Below are 27077 nucleotides of genomic sequence, written 5' to 3'. Positions count from 1 at the left end.
ACACAAAAATATAAAGTGTAAGTGCAGTGAGGTAGATCTTCAATAGTAAAAAGATAATATAGGTCAAAGGATATACAGGATACAGTACTAATAATATTGTTAATTTGTATTTATTTTTTCATATATTGTATGTTTAACAATGAGTTAAAGTTAAGGATAAAGTTCTGCCTTTGTGGTTTGTATCCAAATAAGACTAATCAACCATGCCCAAACTAAGAAATTAAGAATCTGACTTTAGTTCAAATTTAATGAATTTCTTGTAAATGACCCAAGATACCCCAGCACTGGTACTATCCGGTGATTCTGTCACTTTGGGTATCAGTGGGACAGATAATGAACGACGAGTATCGAACCCCGTCCAGCAGGTGGCGCTGCTGCGCTAGTGAACTGTGTGAAAACCAACATAAAACTCATAGAAGATCATATGCGTCGATGAATAACTGTAAACAGTTTTGTACAGTCACTGAATTTTGGTATTCGTTTATATGTTGCACATTTCGATAAAAATCTGCCAATGCTGGATCAAAATTAATTAGTCGGCGGTTCATTTTAAACTTACTTCGTGTCCTTTTGGAAACTGTCTGCAGAAACGTCGCTACTCTCATAGTGAGGGTCGCAGTTACTTACCTATTCTTACCCGAGGAATAACGAAGATGGGAACAGCGCTGATTTATGATGACGAGATGACCAAGTACAAACTGCTCTGGGTTGAGTGAGTAGTAAATCCATGTTTACGTTTATAAAGCTTACGTGGCTAAAAAGAAAAATCTTCAAATGTATTTTCTGCAAATGTCTGTAGCTTAACATGCCTAAAGTATATCAAGGAGTAAATATTTCATACTGTAATTTCACTGAACGGGTAACTTCATCAAATAAGTTATTAGTTTTCTCCCATTACTAAACACTGGCTAAAATGTGTGATCTGTCAGAAGTCATGGGAACCTAAGTTGTTCCTTGTTGCTGGCACGGTTAGTTAGAGAAGACACCCGTTTTGGTTATTACGGTTGCACTTTGTTCGGTCACGTTTAGTCAGGTCGGGGATTTCAGTGTACACCCACCCGGCCCGCTATAGCTGCTACACCACCTGTTTAAAAAGGTTGCGAAATAGTTTTTGTTTTCTTTTGGACTGATTGAGGTCTACATATGGTTTAACTTTCGCAGTTAAAAAAAATGAGTAAATGCAATTGTGATATTTATTATGTTTGTGACTCTTAGATGCCAAAATGTGCCGAAAATACTCTAAAGTTTAAGACTCATGCTTTTATTTTGGAAAGACAACGAGCTTTGACCGCCAGCTTTTGTCTATTTGCAGTTCTACTGCTGAAATAAATGTCTTTGTCTGAACCGTGCCGTGTTGCTGGGTTTATTCTCTTTGTTTTTGGCTGCTCTCTTTAGGGGTCGCCACATCTCCCTCAATTTCACCCTATCCTAGCATCCTCCTCTGATATACCAACCCTTTACATGTCCTCCACTACATCTATGAACATCTGAATCTTAACATCTTCAGCTCTGTCATCATCAAAGGCAGGTCTCACTACCATCTTGTCAACCTTCCCTTTCACTCTTGCTGCAACTCTTTTGCCACAAATCACCCCTGACATTCATCTGCACCCTCTCCACCTGTGTGCACTCTCTTCTTCACCTCTCTCCTGCACAGTCTGTTGCTTTGGTTATCTCCTTTACAAAGTCATATTTAGCAAATTGCTGTTTTCCATATCTAACTTCTACAGAGGTCATTTGGCATGTCTCACTGTGTCTTTTATATATTTCTTGTTTATATATAAGAGCTGAAAGAAATAGAATAGTAAAATGAATCAGTGTCATGTTTATTTTCTAATTAACAAATATTCATTAAGTGTGTAATGTTTTCCTGCAGTCCAACTTGTAAGATTGAGGTGCCTGAGCGTCTGACTGTGAGTCATGAGACTTTGGTCAGGACTGGCCTGGCTGATCGCTGCGTCTCCGTACCTGTCCGTGAGGCCACGGAAGCAGAAATTCTTCTGGCTCACAGGTCATCTTATCTAACTCTTGTCATGAAGGTATGATATAGTTTAGATATTTGTTTCAGTTCACTGAGCTGTGTTTACTTTGCTCCTCTCAACAGTGAGGAATACCTGGAGGCGGTGAAGAAGACTCCTTACATGAGTCTGGAGGACCTTATGGAGTTCACTCGTCAGTACGGTGATGTCTACTTCCACCCAGTGAGTCTCCCGCTTAACAGCTGAGCAAAGGAACAGAAAATCTGTATCTGACATCCTCTTCTGTATGTCATTTACCGTCCTAGAACATCTACCACTGTGCCAAGCTTGCTGCTGGTGCTGCGCTGCAGCTGGTAGACAGTGTTATGACAGGGAAGGTGAGGAATGGCATGGCTTTAGTCAGGTGAGGCTGAGATACAGCAGTTCTGATATGCACTCATGACTTGTTTTAGTTTTAGTGCCTTTGTTTTGTCCATTATTGATGAGTTAATAGGAATGTAAATATCAGGTTAAAAGTCTTTACATTTAAATTCATATTTTTACTAGTTTGTTAGTGACTAACTTTTTAGTAGTTAATGGGCAAAGTGGGCAACAACAAGTGTAAAACCTTCTTTTTTACATAACTGCTTCTTTTTTATTATTAATAGGCCACCAGGACACCACAGTATGCGCAGTGCTGCTAATGGTTTCTGTGTGTTCAACAATGTGGCTATAGCGGCTCGATATGCTAAGCAGAAATATGGAGTCCAAAGGTAATGTGACTTTTAGTCTTTATGCTTATTCTGGCACCCATTAAAGATTTTAACGATCCACAAATCCACAGCTGTATGTATTCACCTCAGATTTTGTCTTCAGGGTGTTGATAGTTGACTGGGATATACATCACGGTCAGGGGGTGCAGTATTGCTTTGAGGATGATCCCAGGTGAGTCTTTGATAAAGGAGAAGCAGATGTTGTCTGCTTGCGTTTCAAATTCTGCTCACTGTGTTTGTTGTTTTCCTTTTCACAGCGTGCTCTACTTCTCTTGGCACCGCTATGAGCATCAGAAATTCTGGCCTCATCTGAGAGATTCTGACTACGACATTGTTGGCAAAGAGAAAGGGGCAGGATTCAATATAAATGTACCATGGAACAAGGTCAGAAATACTGCACACTTGTGGTTTCATTATGGGGTTTTTTTCTATTTGCTTCTTGCTTTATCTTAAGCCTAGTTCAAATTTGTCTACAGTGTCACATAATGCCACAGTTTTTACCTCCACCAGTGAGGTTATGTTTGTGGTAGTGTGTACATGCATGCTATTTGCTTTCCTGATTGTGTGTGTACAAGCTGTATGTGTGTTTTATTCTTTTACTGAAAAGACCTCATCATGATATTTCAGGTGGGCATGGAAAATGGTGACTATCTGTCAGTCTTCTGTCACGTTCTTCTGCCAGTTGCATATGAGGTGAGCCATTCCAAAAATTACCTTTTTCCTACCTAAAGGCAGGTGATCTATAAAATGTTTGCTTTAAGCATACAACTGTTTTTGATAGTTTTGCCCAGACTTAGTCTTGGTGTGTGCGGGATTTGACTCAGCCATCGGTGACCCAGAGGTATGACATATTTATTAATGTCATTATCTAATTACATGCATGCACTATAAACCTCTGCATCCACTCGCTTACTGTTATACTTACATTTAGGGTGAGATGTGTGCCACTCCAGATGTCTTTGCCCATCTGACTCACCTGCTGATGAACCTAGCAGGAGGAAAACTGTGTGCTGTGCTGGAGGTCAGGCCGCCCAGCCTATACAGCTAAAACATGGAAACAAGAAAACAGCCTGTTAATGTTCTGTTGTCTGGGAACTTGTGTTTTTGTGTTTTCCAGGGGGGATACAACTTGACTTCCCTCGTCCAATCTGTGTGTCAGACAGTCCAGACATTGCTTGGAGATCCTGTGCCGAGACCTGCAAGCCTCAAAAGTCCCTGTATAAGGTGTGCATCACAATCAGTCAAATTTGTGTCTCCAAGTTTGTGTGTTTTATAACTGCAGCAATTTAATTCTTCTTTTTCAGTGCACTTGAATCTCTTCAGTGTGTCCGATCAGCTCATAAGGCCTACTGGTCGTGCCTCAAACACGCAGGTAACCATAACAGAGCCTTTAGCAGAGCCTTTAGGGGACATGAGGCTGCAGGAGTCTGATAACCTCATTTCTTTCTAACTTGTTTCCATCCTCAGTCAAACTGAGTGATGTAGCATCACTTAGCTGAGGGTTTGCTAGCTGTATTTCACGTTTACGTCCGTTTGAACTTCTCATCACTATAAAAGACATGGTCTCAAAACAGTTACTCCCTTCTTCAGCTGATCTGCCCGCCTCCACCATCAGCACCAAACGGATTAAATTAGGAGAAGGAGAAGAAACGACAGAGAAGGGAGGAGAAGAAGAAAAGGACGCGGAGGAAAAGGTGTGGCCTGAACCTCCAAAACGCGTCACTCCTCCAGTATGTGCTGCTTTAGTGCTCCCTGATGACGTGGCTTGCCCGGAGGGATGCGAACGCTTCAGCTTCTCAGAGGATCTTGACCCACTCTTAGCCAGCAAGTTAAGGTATGGATAAGTGGGTTGTTGTGGCTCATTTCAGTTCATGGTTTTCACCGTAACTGGGTTTGAAATCTTTTTTTTTTTTCTTTCTCTAAAACAAGGGAGAGTTTCCTCAGAGACGCAGATGACAGTACTGCTTTTATAACCCTCTCCAGTCTTATAGCCCTGACAGAGAAAATGGAGAAGAATGAGGTAAAGCCATAATGTTGTTTGTTTCTTTTATGTGAGTGCTATTATGATATCATGTCTTGTAAATACAGTTTGTGCTTTGCTGAGCTGCCTACATGATATAATTTTAATTCCCGGCTCTCAGATCTGCAGTGGCCTTGCACTGGTCCCTGACGTCACCAAGGCGATGACAAGCATTGTCCAGCACGTTACAACTGTTCTCAGCAACCGGTATAACAACCTCGACTTAATCAAATCTTACACCTTCTGCTCTTTTTAAATATCAGCTAGAGATTAAAAATGATTAGAAATATTCTTACAGGAAACACACACACACACACATACACAGAATATGCTTGGTCACTTTGCAAAGGAAATGCAGTCTAAACTATTGTAGCTCAGATTTGCACCTACAGCAAATTTAGAATCACCACTTAACCTAAATCCATGCATATCTGGGAGTTATTTGGAACTAATATTTTTATGTACTTTTTGGTGAAATAATCTAAATAAAATATCATTATCTTTCTCGTGTTGTGAACAAGTGAAGTCATTTTATTTATACAGACAGATTTTAGGACGCAACTGCAAAATTAGTAAAAAATATCACTTGGAAGTGAAGATACTTGCAAAGCACAACTATGGCACAACTAAAGAGGTGCAAGTTAACATGATAAATATAGCCTACTAAATATACCGCTGGAGTGCGCTTGTATATTGAAGTTTTATTAGCAAGATTGCAATCTGCTTTGTTAAAACTTGTCTTTATATATGCAGCATTTTGGTCGTCTGTGTGGGTGACGGGAATGTCCCAAGCCACATTACAGAAGACAGGCGAGTATCATTTATGCTCTCTGTTTTAGTCTTAGTAAAACCAAACTATAAGGCACAATTGATACAATAAAACACACTATTTGTCCATAACGGCGAGGACAGCATGCTGAAAAAAATCTTTCTGTTTTCAGGGAGACACTTGTGGTGCAGATGGGCAGTGCACAGACTGAGGAACAGAGCTGCAAATATTACATTCGTGTGTGTCTGAAGAAGGTACTGCTGCTTGCTTTGTAATCACATTTAATATTTGCCAGAAATATACACTCACACATCTCGCTAGTCAGCATTAGCTCCCTTTCCTTTAAAACTGCATCATTAAATATTCAGAGTTTCTGAATTATTACACAGTTGCTAAGGATTTCTGGACAGAAACCTTTATGATACAGCTCTTAAAGGCGACTGAGATGTATTTTTCTGCATAGACAATTTGAGTAGTTTTTTTTTTTTTTTGCTTTTGTTTTTTAAATGTGTTTAAATGCATTTGTTTGTTCACCCACAGGGCTGCAGTGACACGTCAGGGTTCACACAGGCTGTGTTTGGCCTCCTCCTGCCCCTTGGGTATGAATATGACCCCGGTCTTGTTGTGTTGGTTCGAATGCCAGATAGTGGAGTCAGTGACAGTTTGTGGCAACAACTAATTGGCCTACTGCAGAGCTTTGCACTTGGACATACACTGGTGGTACTCCAGGTAAGAGTGCTGGGGAAGATTTCATAAAGGCACACTAGATGTCTTCAACAATGTAGAGCTGCCAGGCAGGAGCTCTGGAGATATATGGTTGGATGGATGTAGTGAAGGAGTCTTTGATGAAGGTAGTGGAGGATATACAAAGTGTTGGTGTGACAAAAGAGGATGCTAGGGATAGGGTGATATGGAGGCAGACGATCTACTCTGACAACCCCTAAAGGGAGCAGCTGAAAGAAGAAGACAGTAGATGTCCTCTAATTTTGCTATATTGTGAAACCTTAAGAAGCATTTTAAGAGGAGTTGGCAGCATGTTTGCATACTTAGTGTTCAGTATTAATTCATTTACTTCTTAATTTCAGGAGGAGGAGAAGGCGCTTATCGGACTCACAGCATCCTCCCTCCTCGGTAACCCAGCCGCCTCTCTGAAGCAACTTCAAGCCCCGCTAACAGAAGACACGGAGGCCATAGAGAAGCTGAGACACAGGCTGCAGGCAGACTGGAAATTCCTTCAGACCACAGGTGAGTGCAGCAGCATCACATTTGAAATCAACATAAATATCCACAGATCTTAGAATAACTGCTACTGTATTAACGGGACTTTCTGTCTTCTAAAAACAGCACCACAAACTCAAAGAAGTGATGAACACTGAGGATGGAGGGTGTCATGGACTTTTTGATACTTTATTTTTGGTAAATTATGACAGCAGTTGTCCTGCTGCTTAGAAATTATGCATGTGTTATAATATTCATTCAAGCAATATCACAATCAACGCAAGCTTTTGCCATCTCATAAAAAAAATCTATTCAATGACTTAAACAGTGTTTAAGTTATTTGGTAAGCTGGATTAACCTGTACTGTTGTATCAGCGTATGAGCGTTATCAGCCTTGTTGACTAAACAAAGATGATGACGTTTACAGATCTCCAGCTGACATTTATCTCTTTTGTCACAACAGTTTTCTGCTGGTTACATTTGAATTTTTTGAATTTTCATTTCTTTTAACAGGAAGTTCCACTTGGATCAAAATCAGTTTCACAGGAGACCTAGCCAAGTGCGAAGAGCTAATGAATTTTACAGCAATATAAAAATTATTTAAGCAATCACTGATCAAAATAGTTATACTTTCTTTTTTTGTGTGCCATTCACATGATTGAATAGTTGACTGATTTCTGCTGTAAATTGAAATCTTGTGTCTTGTATAGCACACGTCATGTAATTTAACATGAAGTTTTCATAAGCAACTTTGATATTCTCTGTAATAAATGTTACATTTGTAAAAGAAAAAAAAATGGCTGCCAAATAGTTGTTTTGTTTTTTTGTTTTTGTACTTTTTCGCCCCAAGGTATCAGTATTGTGGTTTGAACATCGGCATTGTATTGCTATCTTTCCTCAGCTGTTTGAGTAGGCTTGCATGTTCACTCTCAACCTTTGAGGGCACATTTAACAGTTTTTAGAGCTTTTCAGTCTTCATTCATTCAAGTAAGGAGACCTCTTTTCTGCTGGTCTATATGTGTTGGCCCTGCAGTCCACTGGTGACAGGTCCAGGGTGTAGCCCTCTATTGCTGGGTTATAGCTGGGAAAGACGTCAGCCTCCTCATGATCCTGAGTTAGATAAGAATACAAACAGATGGGTAAGCTGATAGATAAATCACACTAACTATACAGTTCAAAGTTTTGGCATTGATCATAGAAAGGCAGATCTTATATATTGTATTTTAATGTAATTTTTCACCACATTTTACAAGCATAAATCTAGAATCTAACTTTTTATATTTACTTTAAGGTTATGTGTCTCCCCGTTCCTTTTTTCCTGTTGTAACAGCTGTGAAAGGTGATGTTTTAGGTGATGTTCTGAAATGATCTCTGCATATCTTTGAATTCAGAGATCACCACAATTCTTTGTAAGCCATGTTTCTTGTGAGACTCACACCAGAAGACTTTTGAGCCTCTCATCATGTGAGATAGAAATGGGTGAGTCATCTGATCACCTAAACTGGAAGTTAATTCAGTACAGTTTAATTAATGGGTCACATGCATCCCAGTTTGATCTCAAGTGTTCCAGACCAGTAATACCATGTATAAAAAACAAACAAAAGCCTCGTTTAATTTCTTGTTTCCTTTATTCCAATTTGAGCCGTAGCCAAGATTTTAAAACTGAAACCACAGGTGATCCATTTCCAGCTTCCACTGGCTCTGCTGTCATTACATTGTGTCTCACAGTTTAGCTGCAACTAAACAGTGGTACTTATTATTTTCATGAACAGTGATGTGTAAATCTGGAAACAGTTTTAGGTTTCCAATTTTCACTCCTGTGCAATGATACGATCACCACAAAATGAATAATTCGTTATATTGAGATAGGTAAAAAGAGTAATTTATTGGTTAACTTCAACGGCTTGTTACGGACGTTTTTTGGGGGGAGGCTATCTGTTGTGCCCCCCTCAAACCCATGGGATAACGCACACGTTGCTTCCCAATCCGACCTGCGGGTGGCGCTGTTGGAGAGCCGGCGAAGCAATGAAGGTTTTACTCACACGTGAATCAGTGGTTTGTGTAGATGCCCACCAACCGCCGCTCCTGCTGTTGTTGGCCTGTCTATTGTCACTGTGATTGGACCGTTTTCCTGTGCCTGAACGCAGCACAGGGAGGAGTGAGCCTTATTAACGGAGCACTGTGAGAGGGAGAGAGAGGGAGCTTAGGTACACAGAGACACACAAACATGTCCGGGGCTCCGACCGTGTCTACGAACCCTCAGACCGCAAAAATGAAAAAGGACGAGTCCTTTCTCGGGAAATTAGGAGGAACCCTGGTCCGGAAGAAAAAGTCCAAAGAAGGTGGGCCATTCGAAGTTTTGTTTTTCTTATTTTTGTTTTACATGATGGAAGATCCCCATTTTTCTTTTTCCTGCTCGTGTTTCTGTCCATGGTGCTGCAGTCTGCGCTATGGAAATATTCTCCCGTGGGCATCACTCGCAGCTGATTCACTGACTGTTCGCATGACTTCTAACAAGAGGTGTTCAGTGTTGCTTTAACCCGACTCGTGCTTCTTGTTCCCCTTGTTTATTGTAGCCAGTTGATAAATTCACTGATTTTAAGTTTAAACTGTGTTATTGTAGTTCAGATACAGTTAAAGACGTATACACGAGTCAAGGAAACCCAATTTATTTGTGATGAAGAGTGACACAAAGCTTCGCAGCAAGTCCACGGGCTTGGCACATGAGGCAAGTACATATAAATAGATCGCACACTAGACCGGAATCCAGGTTTATGAAAATAAACATGAGTATCATTGCTATTCTAGCAGGATTAGTCACAATTATCAACTGTTTTGTGATCTCCCACAACAGTCCCTGAGGCAGCTGTGAAATTTAACGCCTGTGTGTGCATTACAGTGTTTGTGCTTTCTATGTGTGCTCTCCAGCCATGTGTTTGTAATCTCCACTCAAGGGCGGTCGCCAGAAGGCACACGGAGGCATTTTAATGGGTTAGGAGTCCCATTTTAAAGGGTATTTAAGACCCTCAAACCACTTTAATTTGCTTAAATATGCATAAAATGAAGCACATGGTGTCACTGTAAATACACAGAAAATAGTTCACAAAATAATTCACAGAAAATAGATTACGCGTTAGATCCTCAGTAAATTGTCTTATTTATTACTTGTCAAGACATTTGATTAAGCAAAAATGTCCAAAACCTATGTAGATCTGTTGTCTTCAATCAGATTCATGCGATTTTAGATGGAACGCGTTTGCATTTTTATGTCTGGTTAGACACTTTCTGCATCTTTCTTTATAACTCCCGTCCTAATAGTGGAGTAACTATTAGTTACAGTCTCAATGTACTGTATTTCATTGCTTACTTTTCACAACAGATAAAACGGTAAGTTTTAAGGAGGTTAAAAAAGAAAAAAGAAATGTGCTGATGACTACTGAGGGAGTTAATTAGATGATAACTGAGAGGTGGAGTCCTGTGAATTATAGTCCTGCTGTTTGAACTTGAGGTTAAAGCTTCAGCATATTCTGCTTCAGTGAGCTAGATTTGCTGTCCATCAGTATAACTTGCACAACCAAGCAAGCATTTCTCACAAGTAATTTATATATTACTTTGTTTTTGGTTTTCAGAGTCATACTGCTCAGATTTCATGGTTGCTGTGCCATTCCTGATTTTTAGCATCCATAGGAGATTGGTAAAGAGTAAAGAGAAAGCTGCAAAGCAATGTGACAGTTAACTTATAAAAGCTCCAGAACCTCACATTAATTTCACCAACACGCAGCTCTCATTGCTACATGTGATGACTATTTCAGATGTGGACAGCCAATCCAATAAAGCCACAGAACCAGTGCCTGCAGTTCTTGCAGCTTGTGAGAGCGCAGTGCCCCTGTGTGGTCAGTGGGTATTAAAGCTCACATAAAACGCAGTTGTGCAAGGGAGGCAGTCATAGTGACGTTTGAAGGGAATATCAGTATAACAAAAGAAAGGCATGTGAAGTTTGTGTTGCTAATGGAGCGCAGTGTGTAACTGGGGCTTCTGTTACTTGCGGGTGTGATGCTTTATCTCCCTTAAAGAAAACGCCCAGCAGACTAGTTGTTGCTGGAAAAATGCTTCACTTCTGATGAATAATTAGCGATGGGAGTTTGCACTCCTCAGCACCGCTTCCTCTTACTCAATTAAAAGATGTTGCTTAAGGCGATGTAATGCAACGTGTACTGTAAATAAAAAAAATTGGGGGGGAAAACAGAGAGAGAGAGATGGTGCTTCTATAACACAATATAAAGTTGTTGTTGTTGTTGTTGTTTTTTAAATTTTGATGGGAGTGGTCTGTTCCAGGATCAGATTTAGCTGCATGAAAATGTGTATTTATATGTGTACCATTGAACTCATTGGCGCACATATAAATACATTTATATTTGTAGCAACATTCTAAATGACTGTGTTTTTAGGGAAGTGCACTACATTTTATTTGCAGTAAGCTCCATGCGTTTTAGTTTTACAGTTCATGGTTTTAAAGATTTCCATTTGAGTTATCCCAATCAGGTAAAAATTGCATTGTAAGCCTCAACCTATCCTTAACCTCAAACAGGTCACTGTGGATGTATTTAAGAGCTAAATACTATGCTTTGCACCACCATCACCAAAGCACCAATTTAGGGAATGTTATTTTCGAATAATGGAAGTCCTTCCCTTAAAAAGAGTTTAGAGACTTGAAGAATCAATCCCAGGGTGTTGTATGTGGATAGTTAATATTGGCTCATAGTCCTGCATTTCTGGAGCTGGTCTCACACAGAACAAGTGTGTCTTTTTTCCTTGATAAGCTGACAGGAAGTCTGTTTTTCACTGACAAGGCTACTTCCTTTTGGCATGTTGTAATAATGATAGTTAAGTGAATAGGGTATGAGAAGACTGTGTCACATCCTTGTTGTTGTAGGATGGATGCTGACAGCAGTAAGTGATCAGTGTTTCTTACCAATGTGTTTCAATTTTCTTTATTTCCTCTTTTTTTAATTTTTAAAAAGCACATTTTATATATATATATATATATATATATATATATATATATTTTTTTTTAAAGTGCAGCTTATACAAAACTGCTAAACACAGAATATATTTAGCATAATGTTGATTTGCTTTTAGAAATATCATTATATTTGCTATTTAAAAGTTTAGCTTCCACAAAATGTATTTTATGTTTCAAGCAGTTGTGCAAGTACTTGATCAGGGTGGCTCGTTCCTGTAGATCCTGTTGCATAAAGACTTGAAAGATACAGCAAAAAAAAAAAAAAAAAAAAAAGTGTATTTATAAGTTTCTTAATAGGAGCTTTTGCAAAATGTCGTTCAACAGTGCACAGTTAGTACCAACATGGGGATTGTTAAAGTAATTCAAGCACTACAGTACTCATTGGAGAGTGCTGAAAATGTCATTTTCTTCTATAAAAGTGGCTCGTTAATATTGTCTCATATGCTACATTCACTAAGAGTTGGCAGATGTATGCTTCTGCTAATATGTTGTTCCTGAAAAAATTATCCTGGATTAAATAGCTTTGGACTTCCTTTTACCTTTTGACCTTTTCTTTAATTAGAAAAAGAACACGCTAACATCCTTGTAGCAGGAGAGAAAATTAACAGAACAGCTCAGGAGGAGCAAGAAGAGGTATATGCAAGTGTAGACAGAGTAAATACAAGTAAATAAAACGTGTAGTTTATTGAGCTAAATAGTTGAAATTGTCATCCTTAATATCCATAGAAAGAAGCCACTGAAGCGAGCTCAGTGTGATCTCCTTGCTGCTGTTACTCACTGGTGCCTGTGCTGTTGTAAATAACCAGAGCTATATTTAAGGCCCAGTCTGTCCTCTCCATACTGCCGCATTATTTATATCTTTCCCCTGTGAGTCAGTAGAACTCCACCCCCCCTCAGGGAGTTGTGGAGCCACACAAGTCGATTTCAGTCTGCTTTACGCTGTTATTTTTGAAGCAGGCTGGTTATCCATATAACAGCTTTTTGTTTTCTTTTCATTTAAAGCAAAAGAAATTTCACCATGTGCTTCTGCTGATTTGAGTGATCACTGTTCCCTGTTTGCATGGCGCTTTGCAGTATAGCAGATTTTTTTCTCGAATACGTCCAGTGAAGCTGGCGTAAGATAAATGTTCTTGACTGCAGGCTTTGTTTGTATTGAATTAGTGTACTGTTAACAGACAGTCACTGCCTGATTGATAATCTCCTACATTACAACAGGCTCCGAATGAGCCTGAGAATCGAGCCCTGAAACCAGTGTACTAGTTCTTATGTTTTTGTGAAAAGATTAGACTGTAACTAGTAACCTTTAGTTACTGACCAGTAGACAAAACATTTTAGAAAATGCTCTTTTAAGCGTTTAAACACTATGCTGCAGTTATAATACAGGTTGCACATTACAGTAAATTAGTGATTGTAATACCTCATCGGTCATCCTTTGTCTTTGTCCACGGTTTAATATCCCAGTGGCAGCCAGTGTGTCGGGATGATGTGGTGGGTTTAGGTCCACTGTGGTGTCTTTTTTTCTGTTACACACACACACACACACACACACACACACACACACACACACACACACACACACACACACACACACACACGGACATTACGTTCAGCCTCTCCTGTAACTGGACCGCATAGGTGGGGTGGAGGGTTGTGACAGAAATACACGTGATGACGCCCCTGACGCTCAGCTGCACCGACTGCAATTCACACACACACACACACACTCTCACACACAAACACACACTTATATACACAATTGCTGCGCACACATACACTCCTGATTTTTCTACCTTCCCTCACTGCCATTCGGACCAAATCTGTTGATTTCTTGATTTGTTGTGAGGACATGGCGGGCCTGCTGTGTGGGACCAAGAGGAAGCAACAAGGTAATGTGAATTTCATGCTGGAGTTTAGGGAAGTTGGATCTGGAAAAGGGGAACCAGAACCTGTTACCTTAGTGCAGTGTTGGTTTAAATGCAGCAGCGTGCTGTTTCGGTTGTTACAAGTATTTTTACTTTTCTGTATAGATCTGCTGCAGTAATTGAGTTATCTTTAATAATCTGACCATTTTAAACAGAGATTTTCTTTTTTTGGTGTGACTGTAAAGCACCAAAGCTGTACCCAAAAGCAGCAGCAATGGAGCCAGAGGGACACGAAAGGAGGAAGTAGCACAATTATGATAAAATGCAGCAAAGCAGTTCTGTAATTACAAAGCAAACTGCTGATCTGCAGAGAGATTCAGCCTTTTATCCAGTTATCGGCTCTTGTGAGAAGGCTGAATCAGATAATAAAGCTGCAAGGACCCTTCCTCCTGGGCTAATTGTGTTTATCCTCCCTTCACTCATGCTTTGAAGTTATCATTTTGTTCAGATTGTAGCACGCTGCTGCACATTTTGTTTAATTTTATTCTCAATTTGAGAAATTTGTCCAATGCTTCTAATATGAAAACCTTAAAGGGCAGACAGTTTTTTTTTGTTCTCATGTTTTCCTCAGCCATCCTGAGCTGCTTTATAAACAGTGAGTCGGTGAGGTGACAGATTTGAGACCACTGATTGTGGTTCTGCCTTTTGCGGGGTTTAGAAAGTGAAATTGCAGAAAGATAAAAAGCAATGTGGCCATTAGGGCTAAAAAGCCTTTAAATCCCTGGAGAATCACAGTAGCCGGGAGTGAAAGCATCTTAGAAAAAATTGATTTTATTAAAAGCTAGACTCAAAGTGTGTGTTATTTATAAATGTTGGAGTCCCTGCTTGTTTTAATTAGCTGGAGTGATCAATTTTCCCCAACCCAATTTAAAAAAAACAACAAAAAAAACGCAATAGCTTACTCTAAAATTAAGATGTAAAGTAGGGGTTCTAGCTTTTTCCTAATGAATAAAAGTACAAAGAGTAAAAATGAGAAAGTTACAGATGTGTGACACCTGTGCCACCAGCTCCAAGTCAAATCAATTTCAATATTTGAAACCAAGAAAACGTCCTGTGCGTGCAATTCTTTCAAAGCTTCTTACGAAACGGCGAGGATAAGATTGAAGGAATAGTCTGTCTGTAAATTCATATATTGTTCTTTCATCAAATCTCAAACTGTCAAAAAAAATCTAATGTTTAAAAGTGGTAAGTCAAAACTGTGTGGAAGTGAAACTATTGCCTAGACGACTGAACAGATCATTAGAGGGGCGGAGCACACCCAGCAAATAGAGACCAAACTGGCACCACGCTTTCCCCATGAATTTTTGTGGTGATCCAGGATTACTGGGTTACTACTTACCAGTAACCCTGACAAGTCTTTGCTTTCTGCTCTCTCATTCGCTCCTCCTTTTCTTTCTCTCCCAGTCTTTGCACGTCTCATTGTCTGTCGGTCTACCTTCTGTACTGTCTGTTTGCCAGAACGTTTTACAGGTTTTACAGTTTTTTGTGTGTTGTTCTTTTTCAATAAGTGAGTGATCTCCATGAGGAGGGAAAGACTGCCATCAATGCCCCCTTGCTTCCCTCAGGCACAGACATCCACCCAGAAGATACACTGCTGGGTATGTACATAATAACCACATGCAATCACCGCTAATAATATAATATATGACGTAACCTTTATTTGTGTTCATTTCTGACTTAATCTTACTTCAGTGCAAAAACAAAATGCTGTTTTTGCTGCTGGGTGTCAGAGGTTACTGGGGTTACAAACCATAATATGAATATGTTGACACATGTTGACTAATGGGGAGTTTGACAGTGAAGCAGCAGGAAATGAAAGTGGGTGGAGTGGAAACGCCTTTGTCTTCACTGTGAATCACTGTTGACAGGAGTGTGAGGGTGAACACTGTATATTCAATTTTTGTGGCTTGAAGTTTGTACTTGTGTGAGACATTATTATGCCTACAATTGAAAAGCTGTAAAAACATTTAAAGTTGGAAAGAAGAAAAATTATATATGCTAGTATAAACAATTATTTTGTTTTCCACAGAGGAAAATGCTGAGAGGATCATGTTGGACCCAACATCAAGGGAAAATCCTAAATTTAAAGATCTCTTAAAGGTAGATTTGGTTTAACCTTCTGTGCATAAGCATCTCTGCATTGATTCAGTGCGATCAGAACAATGACAAAATCATGCGAGAAGAACAAGAGTACAGAAACTGTTCAAAGTTCGATTGTATTCTGATGTGCATCCAGGTCCTGATCGACTGGATCAACAGTGAGTTGGAGGAAGAGAGGATCATAGTCAAGGACCTAGAGGAGGACTGTTATGATGGACAAGTACTCCAGAAGTTATTTGGTGAGAGAGATTCCTCTCAAAATCACTGATCATGATTTACAATATTTGCAGTCTTAGAAAATATCAAATAAATGCGCTCTGTCAGCACTGAGTGTATTGAAAATGCAAAGTTTAATCATAAACTTTCATCTAACATGAAACTTACAACAGCACAACATTAATGCTAGAACAAGCTGCACTAACACAAACAAAATATATCACAATTATGGATGGTGTAATTGGCTGGTTGTTGCAATCTGTTGCTTTAGTTAAACTATGCATTTTCAATAAACCAAACATTGGTTATATTCGAGAGTTTCCTATTGCATGATGATTTCTTATTGAAGTAGTACTGCAGTGTTATCTTCTAATGGTGACAGTATAAATTTGGGGCAACTGCTAATGTGATTTAGCGCTATATAAATAAAATTGAATTGAATAAAAAAAAACAAACAGCTGAATTAATACCCACTAAAGTTATATTATCCTGGTTGAGCATTGAGCATGAATGTTGTTCAGTTCAGTTCAATTTAATTTAATTTATACAGCGCCAACTCACAACAACAGTTGCCTTAAGGTGCTTTTTATTGCAATGTAAAGACTCTACAATAATACAGAGGAAAAACAAAGGAAACCCCAATAGCCCGCTATGAGCAAGCATTTTGGCGACAATGGCAAAGAAAAACTCCCTTTTAAGAGAAAGACAGCTCTGCCAGAAACAGGCTGAGGAGGGGCAGCCATCTCCTGCCACTGGTTGGAGGTGAGGGGAGGAAGACAGGACAAAGACACACTGTGGAAGACAGATTACTAACAACTGATGATTAAAGTGTAGTAACTAGTGTGTAAAGATATAGTGGGTGAGAGAGGGGAAAAAAGATGAGTGAAGAAGAAACATTCAGTGCATTATGGGAAGTCCCCAGCAACCGTGGCCTAATTCAATGTAACTAAGGGAGCATTCATCGTCACCTGATTCAGACCTAACTATAAGCTTTATCAAAAAGGAACGTTTTAAAGCCAAATCTTAAAAGTAGAAAGGGTGTCTGTCTCCTGTATCCAAACTAGGAGCTGGTTCCACAAAAGAGGGGCCTGCCGGCTGAAGGCTCTGCCTCCTATTCTACACTTAAATACTCTAGGAACTACAAGTACGCCTGCAGGCTATAAACAAAGTCTTCTATTGGGGTGAAATGATACCCTGTGGTCTTTAAGATAAGATGGGGTCTGATTATTTTTATGTTGTTATTATGTGATGAGAAGTATTATAAATTCAATTCAGGATTCTGCTTGTGAAAACATTTTTGTGAACACTTTATAAACATTAACATCTCTAGATTTACACTATAGTAAAATACATGTTTAATATACTGTGTTAACAACATTAACATTCCTTTGTTGCCTGAAATGTGTCTTCTTCATTGTGCTGCAGTGTTTAGTAAGGTATTTGGATCCCCCCTTGTGACTGGATTCTGTCATTACAGTATAAAACTGTTAAACACTAACAAATCAGCATTTCAACTAATTGTATAACAGTTACAATATCTATCTATCTATCTATCTATCTATCTATCTATATATTAGGGGTGCAATGATACACAAAATTCACGGTTCGGTTTGATACTTTGGTGTCACAGTTCGATATTTTTTTCGATACAAAAAATGTTCATGCCTTTTTAATTTGTCATTTATTAAAATTATAAATATATATTTTAACTCAAAAGTACAGTTTTTAAATTTAATGTTGCTGAAACAACAAAGTAATAAAAAAAATCTATCTGATCGAGGAATCACTCATATTTGGAAAAGAGAGTTTATTACAGAGAAATGGCTCTTTCCAAAATAAAAGCTATACTATATGCTTCTTCTGGGCTATATTCTCAGCAGCATATTAAACATATCAGGTCCCCATAAGGAGAATCATGTGCTAATGGCTGTCTAAATGACTCGGGTAAAGTTTGTAGCATGCGTGCTTGTTGTTTTTTTCTGCTTCCACTTGTCTTTGCACTAGGATGATGTAGGTGTAAATGTGCAGTCATATTCGTTGTGTTCCCACTAGTGCTGTCAGCGTTTATCTGAAATGACGTTAACGGCACAACATGGAAAATCTCGGTTAACGAGCTATTACTTTTGTCCATGACACGCTACCTTCAGGGTCATACGTCACATGAAAACCAAAATAGTTCCAAACGCCAGATCTGAATGAGGGTGGGGGAGGTTCAATTTGCCATGTTGCAAGGAGCTTAACTTCTGTCTTGCTAGCTTGCGCTGCGCTCAGTGGATCTGTGCTCGACAGTGCAGCCTAGGCGGAGTAGTCGAACGCAGATCCACTGAGCGCTCAACACACACAGCATTGTCAGAAGAAAAGTTGATGATAAAATAAATTAAAAATGTTGTATTGTTCGATACATATGCGTACCGAACCGAAAGCACTGTATGGAATGGTTCAATATCGATACGAGTATTGTTGCACCCCTACTACCTACTATCTATCTATCTATCTATCTAGATGGAAGCAGTTCATACAAAATGCATACATAATTGCATATGTTCCTGAAGTGTTAAGAACAACAGTTAAAATGCACAGCAAGAAAATATTTTCTGTGAATTTCGATGTGTGATTTCTTGCATTTAGTTTTCACGCTCCTTTGTCACTTTGTTTCTTTGTGAAAATTTAGCCTCACAGAGTTAGTCTGCATTTATAGATCCACATTGTTGTCTGCAAAGGATATTTCTGTCTATTCATTTCATTTTTTTTTTTACTAGACCTAATCTGTTAGCGTCTAATTTTTCGATGCTTTCTTACTTTTCTCTATGTGGTAAAACACAACTTTTTCCTGTTTTTGCGACAGAAAAGTTGTCAGGCAGAAAGCTGAACGTGGCGGAGGTGACGCAGTCAGAAATTGGCCAGAAACAGAAGCTTCAGACGGTGTTAGAAGCTGTCAACGATGTGCTGAGGCCTCATGGCTGGACCGTTGAGTGGAGTGTAGACTGTGAGTTTTTGTGCTGACTTCAGTGATATGCTGCTTCCTCAGTTATGTATTGCATAAATTACAGAACTCTTAAGGAACATAGAAAACATCTGAAGCATTAGAGGTTGATATATTTGGAATTTTCATCATCTTTCATCAGATTCTCACTTCCTAACAAAAATCTTTCAACTGCATCCATCCTAAGATACGATAATCACCATGAGTCATCATCATCATTAGGATTTTATTCTCAGACTTTGAAAGGCTTCTGTCAGAGCCACAGAAGAGATTGTAAAAATCTGAATAATACTCCCCCTCACAAGAGACAATATGTGAGTCCATCAGCACTTTTAGTTTGTGTTGTTAACGATGACTTTACTACACAAGTCGTGCTTTATCCTTTGTCAGCTGCAGGTTTTTGGTGTTTCTTTTTGAAAAGTGGTGTTTTTTCAAAAGTTTCGAAAATTGTTTACATTTTTATGTGAACTCGCTCTTTGAAAGAGGGTTTAATCTTCACTTTATTTATTTTTACAGCTATTCACTCAAAGAACCTGGTGGCTATCATCTATCTTTTGGTGGCTCTCGCTATGCACTTCCAGGCCCCAATCAGGCTGCCCGAGCACGTCTCCGTACAGGTGGTGGTGGTCAAGGTAAAGTCTCCCATCAGTTTCCCTACATCTGTGTCCCTCCCTGAGCCTGGTTTCTTCTTGTTAAAAGGGAGTTTTTCCTTCCCTCTGTTGCCAAGTGCTTGCTAATGGGGTTAACTTTCTCTTTGTATTATTGTAGGGTCTTTATGTTACATTATAAAGCATCTGGAGGTGGCCATTGTGATTTGGTGCTATATAAATAAAATTGAATTACACTAAATTGAGTTACAACCAAAATAAGAGAAAATGGAAACAAGTAGAGATTTGTTTGTAAAATCACAAATACATCATTAGAAATTGTTTTGATGGTATCTTACATCAACTAAAGAGCTGTGTAAAAACACAAATAGCCAAGACCAATCCAAAATATGATACAATGAGGCATGTGACAGCTGCTTCTATCTCTCTTCATCTTTCTGTCTTTTTTTTTTACTGCCCATGTGATTATCATAATGGTGTATCATCAAATGTATTTATTCTCTCATGTAATAATGTAATCAGTAGAATTTATCGCATGTCTGTGCAGAAACGAGAAGGCATCCTACAGACAGCTCTAATGACCAAGGAGCTGACGAGCACCACAGAGTAAGAGCTGATTCTTAGTAGTTATGCTTTTAAGTATTACTAGCATCTGATGCATTGCATCATAACTGGAGGCTAGAAAACGTGGTGCACAGAGAAAAAGAATTGTTGTTAATATTTTCTTCTCATTTTTTGTTTTTCAGAATGATGATGGGAAGATTTGGTGAGCTTCTGAACACATCTCTTTAACACTGTGGAAATACTGAACTTCATTTATTTAGCATTTATTATTTTTGTTAAAACAATCATTATCTTGGGAAAATGTTCAATTATTTTTATAAATGAAATATTAATAGCTCAGTAAAGACTTAGCCTGGCTCCAGCCTTTACCTCAGGGGTGGGAAACTCCAGGCCTCAAGGGCTGGTGTCCTGCAGGTTTTAGATATCACCCTGGGTCAACACACCTGAATCAAATGACTAGTTCATTACCAGGCCTCTGGAGAACTTCAAGACATGCCGATGAGGTAATTTAGCCATTTAAATCAGCTGTGTTGGATCAAGGACACGTCTAAAACCTGCAGGAAACCGTCCCTTTAGGCCTGGAGTTCTCCCACCCCTGCTTTACCTAATGGAAATCATACTATATGAGAGTCATAAACAAGCACGTTTTAGTTTGCTTTCACGGCTTATATTTTTTTGAAAGTGGTCTTGAGTAATAGTTCTCCAGGCTTTCTGGATGTCTTTCAAGGTTTTTCTTTGGACACTGGCTGCTGTTTCACTCATTTGTAGTCCAGACGTAACCAGTTTGAGGTCGCTGTAGATCAGCAGGTAGAGCAGGTCCTCTACTAATTAGAAGGTTAGTGGTTCGAGTCTGCATGCCAAATATCCTTGGGCAAAATACTAACCCCAAGTTGCTCTCTGATGCATCCATCAGTGTGTTAGATGAAAAGCACCTAGACATAGAAAAAAAGGTCTTCAGTGAATGAGGCAGGTTGTATAGAGTTCAGATATAGTAACAAACGCTATATAGGAACCAGTCCTTTTACCAATTTCAGAGGAATGTATTTGTTCTTTGTAGTGAATAAAAAACAAGTACATTAGTTAATATTAGTTATTTAAGACAAACAGATGAATCATTCAAGTTTTTTTTTTTTTTTTTAAAAGGCACCTAACTAAGGGATGAGCTAGTGGTGTGTCTACACATATCAGACAACTCAGCAAAGAAACTATTTTAAATTTGATCTTTAGGCAAATTTTTGCTAGCAGCCTGTTACATAAACACATAATACAAAATAATATTCTTGGACCAACAATGTGTTTCCAAAAGAACCATTAATTGAAAACATGACATATCTGAAGTTAAAAAAAAAAATTGTTCAGAAACTGGAAATGAGGAGGACAAGAGGAGAAATGACAGGCCTACAAATGATCTACAGGAGATAAACATGACTGAAAGTCATTTCCTTTAGAAATGGCAAAAATCCAGCAAAGACCTTAGCGATGCATCTGGACTTTCAGTTGATCCATCTGCTGTTCACTGAAGCCTCCTAAAATGGTCTGAAACTGAGGGGTGGCTGTCAAGAAGCCATTCTTCAAGAAGCGAAACAGAGATAAAAGGCTGAGGTATGCCAGATGACACAACTACTGGACTGAAAATCAGAGGATATGGGTCTTATGGAGTGATCATTTCAAATATCAAATTTTTGGTTCAGATTATCATCACTATATGCGGAGGAAGTAAGGAGCGAGGTAAAACAGTGAGTGTCTACAGACGTGATGGTGGAACATCAGATTTTGATTCACAATCTGGTACCTTTTTATAAAGTTTCTGATTGGCAACAGCTTCATTTTCCAGCATGACAGTGATCTCAAACACACTACCAGTGCAGTAAAAGCATAAAAAATAAAATAATAGATCGCTATTACTCATGGATTGTCCTCCTCAGAGCTTGGGCTGCAACACTCAACACAAGAACAGAACAAAAGGCAGCGAGTCAACATCCAAAGAAGAGCTTTGAACGTCTTTCTAGAACCTGCAGAACTATTGCTGAAGAATAGTTAAAGAAATGACAAGAAAGCTGCATAAGAGAGTTCAGGCAGCGATGAAGCTTGTCCATAGGCTTGGGATTATAGATCTGGGCTTAGAGTTTAGATTATCATTGATGATGAGTTCAGCCTTATGTTAATCACAGTTGAATAGGTCAAAACATGACAGTAATAAGTTTTAAGTAAAAATTAAACAAAGAAGACTCTTAATAGCAAAAGACAGACAGGCAACAGACCTTTTGACACCATATTCCAATCAGATCTCCTGATCTAAACCAATCAGCTAAGGTCTATACATAGAGGTGGGAGATTATAGCGGTATCTGTCTTCTTTTTGACATGGTTGACAATTCCTAAAATGTCAAACTGTTTAAACACTTTTAATGTTTTTTTTCTCTTCGCCACAGAGAGAGATGCATTTGACACTTTGTTGGATCATGCGCCTGACAAGCTTAACGTGGTAAAAACGGTAAAAAAGGATACCTTTCCTTCCTACAATAATAATGTCTAGGACTTGCATGTGTTGGCAGTCATGTTGTAATACTTAATAATGATCTGAATCTGCTTCCAGTCACTCATCACCTTTGTGAACAAACACCTAAACAAGCTGAATCTGGAAGTTACTGAGCTGGAATCTCAGGTAAAAGATTTCTGTAGAACCTTTGGCCCTTATTATCAAAGTCAAAGGACAATCTATGAATTTTTCATGCATGTTTTATCCTTGGTTCAGATTGTGATTTTCATATAATCAAATATTTCTTTGAGCAGAATGTGCTTCTTTTTTATTTTAAAGAATGTGCAATATTCGTGTGTGTGTGTGTGTGTGTGTTTCCAGTTTGCTGATGGAGTTTACCTGATTTTACTGATGGGGCTGCTGGAAGACTATTTTGTCCCACTGTATAACTTCTTCCTCACACCTGAGAGTTTTGAGCAGAAGGTGAATTTAGATTAAAAAGTCAAAATAGGATTTTTAGCAGGTGATGAAAGTCGCTTTTAACTGCCATTTTTATTTCCCCTCTAAGGTCCACAATGTGGCCTTTGCCTTTGAGCTGATGCAGGAAGGAGGCCTAAAGAAACCCAAAGCCAGACCAGAAGGTATTTGTTGTTGTATTACATAATCGCATAATTTACAGGGTTAGTATTGTTGATCTGCTACAGCAGCAGTCATTTTAAAAGTTGTCCAGTAGGTGGAAACCTTGTCTTACACTCTAAAACTGGATAGATGCTGCTGAGTTAGTTCAGCTCTAAGTTGCATTTTGTAGTCATATTCATATCTTTTATTAGAGATTAAAGGAAATTAAAATGAATTGAATAAGACTTTATTGCTTTATGACCAAAATATGACAAATGATTTCCTTAATTTGTCATATTTTAGTCTTTTGAAATCATTAAGGTCTGAATTTGGTTAAAAAACATGTTCATTATGTTATCTGATACAGCGGATTGATCACTTGAACAAAATTTAAGGTGACGTCTTCCACTGAGCATTGCAACGGTTCCTTCTTCCCATTGTGTTGCCATGCAGAATTCCTCTTCGTGTTGAATTTAAATTTGACCAATAGTATTTTTTTTTTTTTGCTTGTTAATTTAGTTGCACAGCTTTTGCAGTCCTTGCAGCTGTAGCTGAAGAATTTCCCTTCAGTCATTAGTCAAGGTTTTTTTTAACTCCTGTTGTAAAGAAAAAAAATCAATGAACAAATTCATGAATTAATGAAATGAATGAATAGCTATAGCAAGCCTGCATAGGCTTGTCGGATACTGCAAATTCACAAATACTGCATATACACCATACTCCACTTCATAAGATACACCTGTTCTGCTGCTTGTTAACTCAAATTGCCAATGACATGGCAACAACTGAGTGCATTTAGAAATGTAGACAACCAAGACAACCTGCTGAAGTTCAGTGGGGGGAAAGGGTGATTTAAGTGACTTTGAACGTAGCATGGTTGTTGGTGCCAGACAGGCTCATCTGAGTATTTCAGAAACTCCTGATCCCCTGTGATTTTCCCACACAAACATCTCTAGGGTTTATGCAGAATGGTCTGAAAAAAAAGAAAGTACATTGTTGATGCCAGAGGTCAGAGGAAAATCTCCAGACTGCCTCGAGGTGATAGGAAGGCAACAAATTTGGGCTAAACAGCATTAAAGCATAAATACCACAGCTTCCCTGAGTGTTGTTGTTGAGCATGTCTATCACGTTATGACCAGTGTCTACCCTTCTTCTCACGAGTGCCTCTAGCAGGATAATGCACCATGTCACAAAGCTCAGATCATCTCAAAGTGACAATGAGTTCAGTGAACTCAAATGACCTCCACAGTCTCGATCTGTGCACCTTTGCAATGTGGTGGAACAGGTGACTGACATCATGGATGTGTAGCTGGCAAAACCTGAAGCAGCTGTGTGATGCTATCATGTCAATATGGACCAATCTCTGATCTCTGATGAATGTTCTGGCACTGCGTTGGATCTATGGCATTAATAATTAAGGCCGTTCTAAAGGCAAAAGGGGGTTCAACACAGTGCTAGCAAGGTGTACCTAATGAAGTGACAGGTTAATGTAGATATTGAAAGACGCAGTTGAGCAAAAAAACCTTGATATCTGTGTTTAGAGGCATACATATAACATGCCTTATTCAAGCATTTACTGCACTGCGCACAGCATGCAGTATAAATGCTCTGATCAGTGTAAAGGTTGTCGTTTCCACATCTGTGGGTTCATTGTAAACAAGAGAGGAGGCCCCAAACAGGGAAAGCTGAATGTTCAGTTTCTGTTAAGGCAGGCTAGTTTGGTAAATTCTAATAATCAAATAAGCTGTTATGTAGAACACGTGATGCTTGCAGAGAGAACAGAAAGTCCTTTTGTGCCTTTGAATCTCTTTGTAAGAAGTAATACATCATCTAAGGATAATTTGCAAAGTTTTGGGAGATACTTTAAGCACCATTTAGTTTCCAAAATTACAAATAACCTTTTGAGGGAAACAGTCTAACAGCAATGATAGAACTGGCTCCTTTTCATGTTAAATATGATTTTATGGTAGCATAGCTATTTATTTTGTTCTTCAGTATTCCAGCCATCCAATTTTTCTTATTAAGATAATTATCGAACATGCCAAGACAAGGCAATCGTTTCCTTCCCCAAACCAGTTCGGGGACACCAGACTTCAATAATCTTTGCTTTTTCTTTTCTAGATGTCGTCAACCTGAACCTGAAGTCCACCCTCAGAGTCCTTTACAATCTATTCACCAACTACAAAACCTCTGCATGAGCTTTTCCCATCTTTAACGCCTGGCATTACTCTGAACACTGCCCTGTGCTTGCACTGATATTATACATTACAGTCTGGACACTGTAGGAGACCAACTGGGACTGAAAGTCATCATTATGTGGGACTTAAAAAGCCCCAGGGGGTCTAGCCAGAAAAAGGCTATGAATGCTAGTATTTAATCTTCCCCAAATGTCAGTATTTATTTTTCCCTCCTCGAATGTTAACTGCAACCCAGGAAACTCTGCAACCTTTAGCCCTGCATTTGAATACGTAGCAATGATGGGGAAATGTTAAAACTGGAAAACGTTTGTGTGTCATATTTTCTGTTTAACCTTCACAAAAAACTGTTTTATGTGGAAAGTTTGGTCTGTGAGGTTTAGGAGAAAGGTTTCAAGTTGACAACAAATTGTCATTTAAGGCTAAATATAGAACACCCTTATAATAAAATACACCGAAACTGAGAAAATTACCTAAAAATGAAGAAAATACATCCATGGTGCCTTTGAATAACCTTTATATAATCCATTATCTGTTCTTATGTAAAGTACAAATAAAAATTAGTCATTAAACAATACAGCATACTGTAATTATATATAAATTATATTTTGTTTTGAATATTTGCAGTCTGTAGATGATAAAACTTTACAATTAAATAGCTCAAATTGTTTGAATCCAACTGGACCTTTCTTTGTGTGTCCGCCTGGTACTCCAGCTTCCTCCCACACTCCAAAGACATGCATGGGGTTATCTTAATTGGTGATTCTAAATTGGGCATAGGTGTGAATGTGAGTGTGAACAGTTGTCTGTCTTTATGTGTTAGCCCTGGAACAGATTGGTAACCCATCCAGGATTGTTGGAGAGGCTCCTGCCCCTTGCAACTCTGAACTGAATATAGAATTAAGAAAATGGATTAATGAATAAATACATTTAAAAGCCACAAGAGGATGGCAGGAGGTGAAAGCAGCTATCTTGGTGTCAGCAGCTGGTTTGTGGCCTGTCGTTTTAAAGCCTTGAGTTTGGTGTTCCAGCTGTTGCCATGAGGGAGCCATGGATGTGCCTGAGAGCCAGGAGACACTGAAACCTTATCAGTTACAAGTAAGTGACACACCGAGTTTTAGCTAAGTACTGAATAATTTTGCCTTTGCTTTTGGATGATGTGTGTACTGTGTTATGCTGCTTCCAGTGTTTAAGTAATTTGAAAACATATTAAAGCCTATTAAAATTCTAAGAATTCAGTAAGAAGATCTTTGCAACTCTTCTTTATGCATGCAGTCAATTAGCTTAGCTTCACTCAGACTGAAACAAGGAAACAGTTGAGAGCAGCATGTTGAATATCCTGAGGCAAGATGCTGAATCCCAAGTTGCCCCCAACCAATTCACTGGAATGAGAGAGTGTGAGAGTTAAGTTAAAGGTTCTTTGCTTCACATAGAAAAAAACCTTGTCTTAATGTGTGTGTGTGTTTGTGTGTGTGTGTGTGTGTCTGTCAATGAGCCTCTTAGTAAGAGACTGCTTCGAGTGCTCAAATAGAATAGAAAAGCACCATATAAGTATAAGTCCATTTACTAGTATTTGTTTAACAAAGCTAGGCCTAAATCCAGAAACAGTGTGTGAAAAAGTAAGAACTAATC

At 38.8% G+C, this 27077-nt stretch overlaps 3 protein-coding genes and 2 long non-coding RNA genes across 8 annotated transcripts in view; 3 read left to right on the top strand and 2 right to left on the bottom strand.

Moving 5' to 3' along the window:
* The first annotated feature begins 383 nt into the window (after window positions 1–383).
* Window positions 384–7360, top strand: hdac10 (histone deacetylase 10). Of its 3 annotated transcripts, none has more exons than XM_040026172.1 (21): window positions 384–473; window positions 588–712; window positions 1877–2011; window positions 2105–2201; window positions 2285–2382; window positions 2627–2731; window positions 2835–2903; window positions 2989–3115; window positions 3359–3424; window positions 3513–3572; window positions 3663–3752; window positions 3849–3955; window positions 4036–4103; window positions 4322–4565; window positions 4661–4751; window positions 4873–4958; window positions 5505–5561; window positions 5693–5774; window positions 6061–6249; window positions 6606–6765; window positions 6865–6980. In XM_040026172.1, exons 2-21 carry the CDS (start codon window positions 654–656, stop codon window positions 6894–6896), a joined length of 2022 nt encoding a protein of 673 aa, XP_039882106.1. In that variant the 5' UTR covers window positions 384–473; window positions 588–653; the 3' UTR covers window positions 6897–6980. The 3 variants fall into 3 exon arrangements, with proteins under 3 accessions (XP_039882106.1, XP_039882107.1, XP_039882108.1); XM_040026173.1 differs by having other exon boundaries at window positions 394–442; XM_040026174.1 differs by adding an exon at window positions 7252–7360 and having other exon boundaries at window positions 449–712; window positions 6865–6936.
* LOC120730074 lies at window positions 6902–13296 on the bottom strand. Its single transcript, XR_005695046.1, has 3 exons — window positions 13179–13296; window positions 8781–8917; window positions 6902–7848 (listed from the first exon to the last, which is right to left on the bottom strand). It is a non-coding gene; the product is annotated as an uncharacterized LOC120730074 (long non-coding RNA).
* parvb (parvin, beta) lies at window positions 8914–25595 on the top strand. Of its 2 annotated transcripts, none has more exons than XM_040026181.1 (13): window positions 8914–9080; window positions 15192–15281; window positions 15713–15783; window positions 15920–16022; window positions 18845–18985; window positions 19499–19614; window positions 20138–20196; window positions 20337–20356; window positions 22586–22647; window positions 22750–22818; window positions 23014–23115; window positions 23201–23273; window positions 25372–25595. In XM_040026181.1, the coding sequence occupies exons 1-13, from the start codon at window positions 8966–8968 to the stop codon at window positions 25446–25448; spliced, it is 1098 nt and encodes a 365-aa protein (XP_039882115.1). In that variant the 5' UTR covers window positions 8914–8965; the 3' UTR covers window positions 25449–25595. The 2 variants fall into 2 exon arrangements, with proteins under 2 accessions (XP_039882115.1, XP_039882116.1); XM_040026182.1 differs by lacking the exon at window positions 8914–9080 and adding an exon at window positions 13423–13647.
* Window positions 18844–27077, bottom strand: part of LOC120730075 — a 10696-nt gene continuing 2462 nt past the window's right edge. The window contains exon 2 of the long non-coding RNA XR_005695047.1: window positions 18844–21086. This is a non-coding gene — a long non-coding RNA (uncharacterized LOC120730075). The remainder of the gene's footprint in view (window positions 21087–27077) is intronic.
* The window catches only part of parvg (parvin, gamma), a 17103-nt gene continuing 15748 nt past the window's right edge, over window positions 25723–27077 (top strand). The window contains exon 1 of the mRNA XM_040026179.1: window positions 25723–26543. The gene's annotated coding sequence lies outside the window, so the exon portion shown is untranslated. The remainder of the gene's footprint in view (window positions 26544–27077) is intronic.

The sequence above is a fragment of the Simochromis diagramma genome, unplaced genomic scaffold (genome assembly GCF_900408965.1).
Source record: "Simochromis diagramma unplaced genomic scaffold, fSimDia1.1 OVJJ01000293.1, whole genome shotgun sequence".
NCBI lineage: Eukaryota > Metazoa > Chordata > Actinopteri > Cichliformes > Cichlidae > Simochromis > Simochromis diagramma.
The sequence above is the reverse complement of the archived record's forward strand: the minus strand, read 5'-3'. Positions and strand labels throughout refer to the sequence as shown.

What these genes read in the sequence shown, in the direction of transcription:
- parvb (XM_040026181.1), top strand. Translation starts at nt 8,966, where the DNA reads ATGTCCGGGGCTCCGACCGTGTCTACGAACCCTCAGACCGCAAAAATG. An exon ending in GAAGAAAAAGTCCAAAGAAG is followed by an intron (nt 9,081 to 15,191) that starts GTGGGCCATTCG and finishes TTTTTCAATAAG; the next exon opens with TGAGTGATCTCCATGAGGAG. An exon ending in CCCAGAAGATACACTGCTGG is followed by an intron (nt 15,282 to 15,712) that starts GTATGTACATAA and finishes TGTTTTCCACAG; the next exon opens with AGGAAAATGCTGAGAGGATC.
- hdac10 (XM_040026174.1), top strand. Translation starts at nt 654, where the DNA reads ATGGGAACAGCGCTGATTTATGATGACGAGATGACCAAGTACAAACTG. An exon ending in TACAAACTGCTCTGGGTTGA is followed by an intron (nt 713 to 1,876) that starts GTGAGTAGTAAA and finishes GTTTTCCTGCAG; the next exon opens with TCCAACTTGTAAGATTGAGG. An exon ending in GAAATTCCTTCAGACCACAG is followed by an intron (nt 6,766 to 6,864) that starts GTGAGTGCAGCA and finishes TTCTAAAAACAG; the next exon opens with CACCACAAACTCAAAGAAGT.